Raw genomic sequence first — 12604 nt, 5'->3', positions numbered from 1 at the left:
ACGCCTTGATTGCGCCGTGTACCTGTGTGGCGCCTGTGTGGGGAGGACGTGTAAGGAGTGACGTGCATTGGTTCCCCTTAGTTAGTAGAAGTGTACGGGACTGGCTGAGGAGCTGTATTAGTTTATCTTTTCATTGCTACATCGTTCCTTTCTTATTTTCTTTTAGCGATATGTAAGATTGTTCTGTTACTTGTTTCTTGTATCTTTTTTTTTTGTATCTTATCTTTGTAGTTCTTTTTCTTCTTTTTTTTCTTTTTCTGCTTGTTTTTTTTTTCTTTCGTTATTTAGTTTTTTGGGGTATTTGTTGTTTGTTTCTTGTGTCTATCTTTGTATCACTCATCTTATGTAGTTCTTTCCTTCTTTTTTTTTTTCTTTTTCTTCTTGGTTTTCTTCTTTCGCTGCTTGCTTATTGTGTGTTATCCATTTGTTTCTATTACTTGCATTTTCTTTGTATCTGTCATCTTTTGCAGTTTTTATTTTTCTTCTTCTCTTCTTCCTCTCCTCCTCCTCTTCCTCCTCCTCCTCCTCCTCCTGGTGTTTATATATAGAGAGGAGTCGGAGGTATGTGCGTAGGTGTGTTCTTCATTTCTTCCTGTCCCTTGCATCATCTTCCTCTGCGTCTCCTATTCTGATTAATAGTTTTGTTTTGCACTGTCACCATCACTACCACCATCACTGCCATCATCACCATTATCATCACCATTACCACTGAGACTCGAAACACTTTAGGAAGGATCTGAGGAAATGCTACTCATCACCACCACCACCACCACCACCACCAGCATCATCACCACCATCACCACCAGCATCACCACCACGTGATCTGAGATAAAACACAAGATTAGGAACTGAGAACCTTTTTTTTCTGTATGATTAAGCAAGAAAACCCTGGTGTCATCATCAATACCACCACCACCACCACCACCACCACCACCACCACCACCACCACGAGATGCAAGATAAAACCCAAAATGATCAACCAAGGAACATTTATTTTCGGAATGATTAGGCAAGAAAACTATTACAAGGTGGATTATTTGTCACTTCCCCTTTCTTTTCCTTTGCTTTGTTCCTCTTTCTGGCCTTTCCTTGCGTTTTCTTTCCCCTCCTTTCCACCTTTATCCCTCTCCTTCCTTTCCTGCCTTCATTTCCCTTCCTTGTCTCCATTTTTCTATTTCCACTCTCCTTTTCTCCTTTTCTCCCTCTCTTTCTCTCCCTTCCATTCTTTTTCCTTTCCCAACTCTCTCTCTCTCTCTCTCTCTCTCTCTTACTTCCTTTTATTACCCTTTCTTTTCCCTCCCCAACCTTCCTCTCTCTCCCCCTCCCTCCCTCTCCTCCATATACTAGATGTCCTAAAGGCGTGGTGGCCAGTTGCCGAGTTGGAAGGGCGCTGGGGATCGGTGGGCGGCGTCGGAGGGGAGGAAGAGGGAGTAGGGAGAGGGAAGGAGCAAGGGGAGGAGAGGGGAGGGCCAAGTGCGCAGTTTAGGAAGAGGGAGAATTGTAAGAGGGAGGAAGGGAGAGGGGAGTTGTAAGAGGAGGGAGAGGAGAGTTGGAATAAAGGAAGGAAGGAATGGAGGAAGGAAGGAAAGAAAGAAGGAAGGAAGGAAGGAAGGAAGGAAGGAAGGAGGAGGACCAGTTATATTATCACCTGATGAAGATAAAGAAGGAGATGAAGGAGGAGGAGGAGGAGGACAGGAGGGACTTCCCCATTCTCACACACACACACACACACACACACACACACACACTGTCCCTCCTCCGTGATGTGTCCTGAGGGGTCACCTCCAAATTTACTCACACACACACACACACACACACACACACACACACACACACACACACACACTGATCAGACAGACAAGCTCTCTCCTCGCCACATAAAACTCGCCATTGTTTTCATCATCGGATCAGGCTGAGTAGAAAAAAAAGAACAAGAAAAGAACAAGAGAGAGAATCTGCTTCGTACCTTCTGCCAATAGCGACGCATCTTCTGTTGAGTCGTGCAGGTGGTTTTGTTGCGGCGGTGACTTGACTAACTGAAATGAAATACAGCACTACCACCACCACCACCACCAACACCAACACTAGCACCACCATCACCACCACCATCACCAACACCAACACTAATACCACCATCACCACCACCATCACCAATACCAACCCCACCACCACCATCACCACCACCACCAACCCCACCACCACCACCACCACCATTTCTACCAATAACAAGAAAACAATAACAACAACACCACCACTACCACCAGTATGACCATCGCTAACCACCACTACCACCATCACCACCACTATTAACAAGGAAACAATAACACCACCACCACCACCACCACCACCACCACCACCACCACCACCATTGATAACAAAAACACCAAAACATCAATACCAACATTTCTCGGTGGTTTGATCCCTTAACCTCTTCAGTACTGGGACGCATTTTTACCATGATTTTATTTGCATTAGGAAGGGTCTATGGAGGTCAGAAGATTAATGGCCAGTCTTCAATATTTTAAATCGCCAAATAGTAAGAAGCATGCATATGAAGACGCGTCATAGTACTGAAGGGGTTAAAGTAGCTCTCTCAATATGACGCATCTATCAGGAAGTCTTATAGATGGTTTTAGTGCGTCAGATTCCTCAACTCTCTTGTGGCAACCTTTCTGATAGCGACTAATCCTTTATTGAAAGTCTCACAGTGGTTTTAGTGCGTCAGTTTCCTCGACTTCCTTATCGTAGCCCTGCCGGAAAGTTTGACATTTGGCTTTGATGCGTCAGTGTATGCATTCTCCCCTTTCTCTCTCTCTCTCTCTCTCTCTCTCTCTCTCTCTCTCTCTCTCTCGTTTTTTCCTCGGGGCTTATAATTACTTTTTTGCCCAGGAAAGAGAAATCTGAAGGAAAGTCGCCCAGTTTTCACGAGACAATCGCTTTTCTTTTTTTTTTTTTCAAGGCTATTTTTGTTATTATTTTTGTCTGGGTAGAGTGTGTGTGTGTGTGTGTGTGTGTGTGTGTGTGTGTGTGTGTGTGTGTGTGTGTGTGTGTGTGTGTGTGTGTCCCTCTACCATCTTAATGTTTACTTAGCTAGCATTGATAATATTCGTCTGGTTTCTATTATTGTCTAAGAAGGGAAAGGACTGAAGACGAGGAGGAGGAGGAGGAGGAGATGAGGAGGAGGAGGAGGAGGAGGAAGATGAAGATTGGCAGAGACATTTACAGCACAAATGAGGAAAAAAACATGGAAATAAAATGCAAAGGAAGAGACACGCGTGAGGGTGATAAAGTGTGGAACGTAATAGAGAAAATTTAGCAGCGGCGTTCAGATTAGGAGGAAAAAACGAAGGAAAAGAATAGAAGAAAAAGAAAAAGGAACTTAAAAAAACAATAGGATAAAAAAAAAATCTTGTTTCTCAATCTTCTCTTCATCTTTTTATCAATTTCTATTACCAAATTATATATTTTTTCCATAGCTAGGTTAATTAATCATATGTTTGGTACAGTTCGCCTTATTTACATCCTTGGCCACACACACACACACACACACACACACACACACACACACACACACACACAGGAAGTTGGACAAATTGTTTCACTTTACGATAGAAATACTTGTTTAAGTGACCGCGACCCCTGGAGAGAGAGAGAGAGAGAGAGAGAGAGAGAGAGAGAGAGAGAGAGAGAGAGAGAGAGAGAGAATAGTTTACCTTCCCTCCCCCCGTGTGTTGTAATTCTCTCTCTCTCTCTCTCTCTCTCTCTCTCTCTAACCTTAACCTTCCTCATTCAAGCATTACTTCTTTATTTTTTTTCCTATTTTTTGCATATTTTATTATAATTCTCGGGGAAGGTAAGCAACACAAGGGAAACGAAAGGAAGAACAAACAGCAGCAAGACACATTGGTCCTTGGAAGAGAGAGAGAGAGAGAGAGAGAGAGAGAGAGAGAGAGAGAGAGAGAGAGAGAGATGGGGAGGCAAAATAGTGAGATAAGAGAGGGAATGATAAGAGAGGAGGCAAAGGTACTAAAAGGAGAGGGAGAGAGGGAGGAGGGGAAGGCAGAGAGAGAGAGAGAGAGAGAGAGAGAGAGAGAGAGAGAGAGAGAGAGAGAGAGAGAGAGAGAGAACTTATATTATCTATGTCTGATTAATTACACACACACACACACACACACACACACACACACACACACACACACACACACACACACACATAAAGGCCCCTTGACATTCCTAACAAGAGGGAAGGTGCTTTTACTACAAGACCCAGAGAGAGAGAGAGAGAGAGAGAGAGAGAGAGAGAGAGAGAGACCATATTCAGACGCTTTGCTCTCTCACCACGACAATTTTCAAAGGCCACAAAGATACTTAGACAGGTTCTGAAGAGTGTCTGTCCTAATAATGAAGAAATCTTGTTAATCTGTTACTAGAACCATGAAAACACCTTTAAAAACTCGTATCACTTCAACTAGAGCCTGAATATAGTGATGTGTCGCAGAAGTGTTGCAAAATAGAGACTAGAGAGAGGAAGAGCGAGAGGTAGAGAGGAAGAGAGAGGGGTAAGGAGAGTGGCCGAGAGATGGTCAAGTTTTGGAATGTTGCCACCACCACCATCACCGCCACCATGACCACCACCAGCGCCACCGAGACAGCCACACCCTCCTTTACTTTCTCTTCGGCAGGAGGAGCAAGAGGAGGAAGGAGAGGGAAAGGCAAGGTCGTGTAACCGGAAGGAGAAAAATTGGTCCTATTTAACGAAATGGAGATGCGTAAAGGTTTGGTATTGCGTTAGGTTAGGCTAAGGAAGTGAGGTTAGCTGAGGTTCACTAAGGTGCGTTATGTTGCGTTATTCCCCCAAGCGACCCTCAAGTGCGGTGGTGAATGGCGTTAGGTCAGGTAAGGGTGCCACAGACCTGCTCCAACCCACCCCGACCCACCCAAACCCACCCCAACCCACCCTGACCCACCCAAACCCACCCCAACCAGCGCCTCGACCTGACTCCCCACCAGTTCGTAGTAATATAACATTTGCACTTACCTCGTTTCATGTCATTTTTTTGGTTCTTTTTCTCTCGTTCACATTCATTTCTCCGCTTGTCACTTGCCTGATGCATAGGCTTTGTGTGGCCTTGTGCGTGTCTGTGTATGTGTGTGTGTGTGTGTGGTGTGGGCGGCGTGGGCTGAGGCGGGAGGTCATCTGTCGCGGTTTTTACCTGTAACCTCGCCTCGTCGCCCCCGGTCACTCTTACACGAACGAATTTGTGACACGAAAGAAAAAGCATTGGTGGTTAAATGTCAGGCGTTTGAGAGAGAGTGAGAGTTTGTGTGTGTGTGTGTGTGTGTGTGTGTGTGTGTCTGTATGTGTGTCTGTGTGTGAGTGAGGAATAGAAAGAGAGAGGGGCGGCGTGGCAGTGTGGTCTGTAGCGACGGGCTGGGTGGAGGACCAGTATGGAGCAGCACCAGCAGTCCATCCCGACCATCGAGGTGACGCCGTGAGTAAATGGAAGCGTTTTTTAGTTATAAAGTGAAACTACCGCCCGCCTCTCGCCTTCCTTCCTCCTTTTTTCTCCTCCTCCCTCTCTCGCGCTCTCTCTCTCTGTTTATCCCTGGCAGCCTCTATCTGTGCCCGTGGCGTAGTTGGGGCGGCTCGTGCCCTGCCTGCCCTGAGAATAGGGGAGGTCATTAAGGCGTGGTGAGGGGCGGGACGGGGCGGGGGTGGGTCGCCTTGGTCCTCGTGGGTCATGTGGCCTCACCGGCGTGGCCTTGGCGCGAGGTCATGCGGCGGGGGCGGTGGCCACGCCAGGTCTGGGTCGCTGACGGAGGCCCAGTGTTCGTTTGGTGGCTGAAGGGACCTCACCTGAGCCATCATGTACCTCCATCCTAACAGGTAAGACTGAGTGCCACCACGCCACCATCACACTGCCACCGCCGCGCCCTTTGCGATGCCGCTGCCAGGTAGCCATGACCCCTGCTCTTCCGGCCCGTACCTACGGCCTACAATGTCACCTGTGTCGAGGAGGGTGCCGCCACGGGACAGTACCTAGCGAGGGCCGTGCACAGGTAGTACACTGGCCGCCCCGTGACTGGCGCGCGTGACAGGCTACGGTGGTCTCCTGGACAGCTTAGTGACTCGCCCTGACTTGCTCTAAGGTCACCAGGTCGCCCCTCCATTGGGAACAGGAAACTGCCTCACAGTGTCACGTAGCTAAGCAAGACAGCGTGCCCGCGTGTGTGTGTGTTGCCTCCGTGCCTCTACGGTGCACGCGTCTCGCTCCCAAGCACGTGCCAGTCACCAGTGTGAGCATCTCTACCTCTCTCTTCTACACTTCATCTTCTCACTCTTTGGTATTTGGTGAAGCGCCTTGTGTGATGTCGACACCAGCCTAGCCTCACCTTGTGCTGCTTCCAATAGTGCTGCTGCGGTGATGTTTTATCTAGGCTTAGTGGTGGCCTGTCTGGGTCACTGTGAGAGGGACGCAATGAGTTGGGAGTGAATAAGAAACTGAATGTGTGGCAAGGAGTGGGAGAGGATGAGAAGACGAGGCAAGGGAAGAACGAAGTGAAGACGATGATTGTGAGATGAATGTCTGAGACAGTGAGAAAGACGATAGTGAAAAAAATCTAAGAGACGAGACGAAAATCTGAGAGGAAAGGTATCACTCGTTCTCTCCTCTCCCATTTACTGACGTGTGTGTGTGTGTGTGTGTGTGTGTGTGTGTGTGTGTGTGTGTAGTGAGAGTAACTGTAGTAAAAGTAGTAGTAATAAAAGTAATAATCGAACTATCACTTCAAGATCACGACTCCATTAACATTCACAGTCTCACTCTAATTAACAGAAACTTATCATTAGCGAAAAAAAAAATAGTGAATTAATGAGAGCGACAACTTGGGAGGCTGAAGTTCACTGTGGGTTGACATTAGAGAGAGAGAGAGAGAGAGAGAGAGAGAGAGAGAGAGAGAGAGAGAGAGAGAGAGAGAGAGAGAGAACCACAAGATGAAAAATGAAACAGTAATTGATACCATGAAAGGTGAAAAGGGGAAATGAGAAGAGGAGGAGGAAGAAGAGGAGGAGGAGGAGGATAGATATTTAAGGTCAGCCACAAGGTCAACTGAAACACGAATTCACTAGGCTAAAGGACCCCTCACCCCCACCCTTCTCCCACTCCCTCCCTCCCTCTATCAGTTGATGTAAAGAAAAAAAAAAAAGAAAAAGAAAACCGCCTCCATTGGAAATATAATGAGACCACTTTCTAATGGTCTTGAAATCCTCGCTCGATCCGACTTTGTATACAGTTTTGAAGACTTTATTATTAGTATTTCTATTTTATTTAGTTAATTTTTTTTTTATAAGTTACGATTTACGAGAGTCAAGAATAGGTTTTGTTTTGATCACTATGTAGTTTGATTCGATTAAGTCCACGTATGGTGCTTATTTGGTCGTTAATTGTGATTATTAAGTGGGTGTTTATGCGTGTGTGTGTGTGTGTGTGTGTGTGTGTGTGTGTGTGTGTGTGTGTGTTTGAGATAAGATATAACTGTTTTGCTTTTGTTTCTCTCTCTCTCTCTCTCTCTCTCTCTCTCTCTCTCATTCTTTTTCCTGTCTTCCTTCTTCCTTATTCGTACTCATCCTGTTCTTCCTTCCTTCCTTACCATCCTTTGTCCTCGTCTTTCTTTCCTTCCTTCCTTCCTTCCTTCCTTTCCATCTTCCTCTGTGCTCTCTTTTTCTCTTCCTGCTTATATCCTCTTGCATAACTACTACTACTCTCTCTACTCTCCCGCCTCTTCCTCCTCTTCCTCCTCCTCCTCCTCCTCCTCTACTGTTGCCCTTGCTGTCTTTGTTATTTTTTTTTCTTGTTTCTTTGTCTGAGTGCTAATGTGGATACCTCGGAAGTGTTGTTATAGTGAAGACAGAAGAGGAGGAGGAGGAGGAGGAGGAGGAGGAAGAGAACAAGGATAAAAAGTAAAGGAAGCAGGAAAATTAGGAGAAAGGAGAAGAGGAGGAGAGGAACATAAGGAGGAAGAGGAAGAAGAGGATAAAAGATTAGAGGAGGAGGAGGTATAGAAGAAAACGAAAAAAAGGGCGAGGAGGAGGAGGAGGAGGAGGAGGAGGAGGAGGAGGAGGTAAAATCAGTGATGTGTGAAAGTCGTACCAATCTCTCTCTCTCTCTCTCTCTCTCTCTCTCTCTCTCTCTCTCTCTTCCGCTCAAATTATGCAGACAAGTTCACCAAATTATCGCTGGTTCACTCAAGGTTCACTCGAGACAAGGGTTCGGGGGTTTGAGGGTTCGGAGCAACAAAAATGGTTCGGGTTCTCGGTCAAGGCTTCGTTCGCTTGTCTCGTCCCAGTGATCGAAACCCGCTCCCTCACCAACTTCCGATTGTGGCCAGGAAGCTGAGAATTGGTGTTTTTGTGTGGTGATGATGATGATTGGGGTGGTGGTGGTGTTGGTGAGGGTTAATGTTATGATACACACTTACTCACACACACACACACACACACACACACACACATCGTCATTATTATTGTCATCATTATTAGCATCTTGAACGAAAGGTGGTGGTGGTGGTGATGATGGGAAAAGTGAGGGTGGTGACATGCATGCATACACACATACACACTCATCATCATGCTATTATCAGCGTCATTAAAACTGAGGTTGGTGATGGTGGTGGTGAGTGGCAAAACACACACACACACACACACACACACACACACACACACACACACACCGACAAAATTTAGGTGTTAATAATGGTGATAATAAAGGTGGTAATAGAAGTAGTGGCGATGACGTTGTGATGGTGACTGTTATGGTGCACGGAAGGAGAAAGCGGTGAAGTGGGAGACAGGTAAGGTCAGCTTTTTGTATGTGTGTGTGTGTGTGTGTGTGTGTGTGTGTGTGTGTGTGTGTCAGTGAGTCTGGTTTCCTCGTACAGAAGAGAAACAATTCAAACACAGTGCTGAACCCCACTATTTCAAAAGGCGCTATCGATAAAGTTACACGGATTTCCAAGGGTGTTTTGATGGTTTTAGTGACAGATTAACAAGATATTTATAGTACTGACACGATAAGGGCATGACAACCCAGCTAAGCATCTCACTGGCCTTTGAAAACAGTCATGGCAGGAGATTAAGGGGTTTCTGAATACAGGGCAGAGTGAAGCGAGCATCCAATTGTCTCCACTGATCCGATAAGGGGGAGGTCAAATGAGACGTTAAAAGTTTAGAAAGTGAAGCAAAACGAAGAAAAAATAGTTGACTAGGAAAAAAATGATCTCGAAACTTAATTGAAAAAAAAATGATATGTATTATGATTTACTTCGTGTCTAGGATTTCAACATTTCATCTTTTTTTAACGTTTTTTTCTGTTGTTGTTGTTGTTCTATACAGCCTATAATTTCACGTCCTCGATTTTCCCACTATGAAAAAATAATTATCTCGAAATTCCTAGAAAAACGCCATTTTTTTCCTGATAATCTTAACTTTTCATTTTTTTTTTTATCTTTCTCCATGCAGGTATAATTTTCTTTGTGCATCCTATAATTTCACGTCCTTGATTCTTCCTTAATAAAAAATATTTCGAAATTCAGAAAAAAATGAATTCATAGTATTCTGTAATTTTTTATAACTTTTTTTATGAAAACATCTCATTTTCATTCATTATTGTTAAAAATCTCAAAAAATCTGGTAATTTTATTTATTTCATCAATATTTTTACCACTCAAGCTTAGAATCCTTCAAACTACTGTCTTTTTTGCAAACTACACTCATTTTTCAACTGTTCAACCTCTTAAGATATATTTCAACAACTTTTAATCTAACATCACTCATTCCCAAATTTTAAAACTTTTGAATCCATGTATCTTTATTTAACACCTATCACACAAACTTCCCTCAAAACACTAGCTTTTTAACTCTCAAGCTATTTACTCAACAATCTAAGAAACAACGCATTCCTTTCTCTTACCAATCTTAACTTTCTTTATTTCATCAATATTTTTTAACACTCAAGCTTAAAATCCTCCACTCTACTTTTTTTTTCAAACTACTCTATTTTTTCAACTGTTCAACCTCTTAACACATATTTCTAATCAAACCACTTCTGAAATTTTAAAACTACTGAATCCATATATCTTTATTTAACACCTATCATACAAACCTCCCTCAAAATACTCTAACTTTTCAACTCTCCAGCTATTTACTACATATTCTTATTTTGTTCTAATGTAACATCATGCAACCTTCTTTTTCCTTAAGCTATTCTATTTCCTCAACTTTTTACATTATTCAGTCCATATCTCTTAATCCAACATCCTTCACAAACCTTCTTTCTGTCAAATTGATCTATTTCCTCAAGCGTGCAAACTCTACCAGCACTTTTTAGTTCCTCAAACTCAACATCCTTCACACGACTTCTTTCCCCAAGGTCTTCTGTTTAAATGGATCAATGGAAGTAGATTAAGATATGGTAATGGTATTCCGATACGGCTCCTAATGGCGGGGTACCTTTGTAGGGGAAGCTGAGGTGACCATAGGAATGTAGGTCACCTGAGAGAGAGAGAGAGAGAGAGAGAGAGAGAGAGAGAGAGAGAGAGAGAGAGAGAGTGCACAGCTGGGACTCAGGTATGTTTTGCTCACCTGCCTTCTGATTTGAACTTCCGATTACATTATGGAGGTTCTTGCCAAGGTGCTATTACCTTTCCATCCCTCTCTCTCTCTCTCTCTCTCTCTCTCTCTCTCTCTCTCTCTCTCTCTCTCTCTCTAAGCGTCTCCGTGGCCTCGATAATGGCTTAATAAGTGTTTCAGATAAGCTTTTATTTTGTACCACGACTGCCTTGGGACGCGCTTGGGGACACTTTTAGAAGGGAGAGGTAGAGAGGGAGAGCTAGAGAGAGAGAGAGAGAGGAAAATTGAGGAGAATCTCTTTACATGGTCTTAAGAAAAAGGGAAGTGTGGAAGGGAAGTGTGGAAGGGAAGGAAGACAAGGTTTTTATATGTATGGGTCTCCTGTCTGGCGTCCTTGTGTATGTGTGTGTGTGTGTGTGTGTGTGTGTGTGTGTGTGTGTGTGTGTGTGTGGGTTAGTCTGGTAGCCACACATTTTTTTTTAGAGGGTTTGTTTATTTTTTGTGTATTTTCTCCTTCTCCTCGATACCTGATACGCCCTTTTGGTTCAATCCACGTAACTAAACACTGACTTATCTTACCTTGGACATCCCCGAGGAAATATTGTCTCCTCTTAACAGATTATATGACTTTTCTCTTCCTTTTACAATACCTTACTTTGGATTTCCTTACTTTTAGGGTGATGAGTGAGACATTGACTAGTAATAGGGGTGATAATCTCAGTGCTAATTCCTGTAATACCTGTCTTATCGTTCCTTTAGGCTCATAGATGTTAAGGTGGCAAGTGGAGGCTGATAAGAATGATAGGGATAAACTCTTTTGAAATTAGTGCTAGATAAAGGGAATGAATAGGGAGATAGATGGTGATAGTGGCGATAGTAGCAGCAGTATTAGTAGTGGTGAAGTGTTTAGTGGTGATCTTGCTTTACCAGAGAGAGAGAGAGAGAGAGAGAGAGAGAGAGAGAGTGGAAGGCTTCATCATCATAGTTATTGAGACGTGAAGTAATATTTGACTTTAGCACTTCACAAAAAAGTTGAAAAAAAGATGAAGGAAAAAGACAAACCTGTTTCATGACACTTATTGAGATGAACGACTTATTAATTCGATCACACAAGGAAAAAAAAGAAAAAGACTAAAACTGGAAGACTAAGAACAAAAAGTAGTGGTACATTGTTGTAGTTATTGAGACATGTAGTGACTTTTCATTTTCAACGTTGCAGAGAAAAAGTGAGAAAAAGTAGAAATAAAAAGCGAAGAAAGAGAGTCATTTTATAGCAGTTACTTTGATAATAGAGAAAGAAAAGAGGCAAGTGAAGGAAAAAAAAAACTGTATTCCACTATGTTAACTGAACGTGATGTGAGGAAATTTAACCTCTTCAGTACTGAGATGCAATTTTACTATGAGTTTTGGGTGTGACGTAGACGATTTTGTTGACATTAGGAAGGATCTATGGAGGCCAGAAGGTAAATGGCCAGAGTCTTCACTATTCTAATTCCTACATAAATTCCTGAAGCTTTATAAAATCACCAAATATTAAGGAAAACGAATATTAAAATGCGTCACGGTACTGAAAGGGTTAACCATTTAGCTCACCAGGGAAATATTTAACCATTTCAACACTAGATACAATTTTATCCACAAATATTCATAACATTTTATACTCTTTATTTCTCGTACTAGAACTAATTGATTATCTAAGTAGCATAGAAATTGAACATATTCCACCATTTTCTTTCGATATCCATGCAAATCATTCATTACAGTGTTCTCATGACTAACAGAAGTGTGACAAGGCAGTGGAGTATGAAGCCATTACATTGACACCGCGTACAAACTGGATGACTTCGCAATCAATACTTTTTAAGGCTAACACAAATATAGATACGTTCGTAAAAGACAGAAAATGATAGATGGTCAGCCCGCTATTTCATATCTACTGCTACTACTACTACTACTTCTACCACTACTACTGCTACT

General features: G+C 43.2%; 1 protein-coding gene across 5 annotated transcripts in view; it reads left to right on the top strand.

Annotated features, from left to right (window-relative positions):
- The window catches only part of LOC123519387 (proton channel OtopLc-like), a 92387-nt gene that overhangs the window by 11169 nt on the left and 68614 nt on the right, over positions 1–12604 (top strand). Inside the window, exon 1 of one of the 5 annotated variants that reach the window (XM_045280666.1) lies at positions 5345–5492. The exons of 2 other annotated variants lie outside the window; for them this stretch is intronic. In XM_045280666.1, the coding sequence (XP_045136601.1) occupies positions 5449–5492 (44 nt within the window). In that variant the 5' untranslated portion in view covers positions 5345–5448. Of the gene's footprint in view, positions 1–5344; positions 5493–5852; positions 5888–12604 lie in introns of those variants that run through there. 2 more of the 5 variants (XM_045280662.1, XM_045280663.1) reach the window with 2 other exon arrangements.

This window comes from Portunus trituberculatus, chromosome 45 (genome assembly GCF_017591435.1).
Source record: "Portunus trituberculatus isolate SZX2019 chromosome 45, ASM1759143v1, whole genome shotgun sequence".
In the NCBI taxonomy this organism is placed as follows: domain Eukaryota; kingdom Metazoa; phylum Arthropoda; class Malacostraca; order Decapoda; family Portunidae; genus Portunus; species Portunus trituberculatus.
The sequence above is the reverse complement of the archived record's forward strand: the minus strand, read 5'-3'. Positions and strand labels throughout refer to the sequence as shown.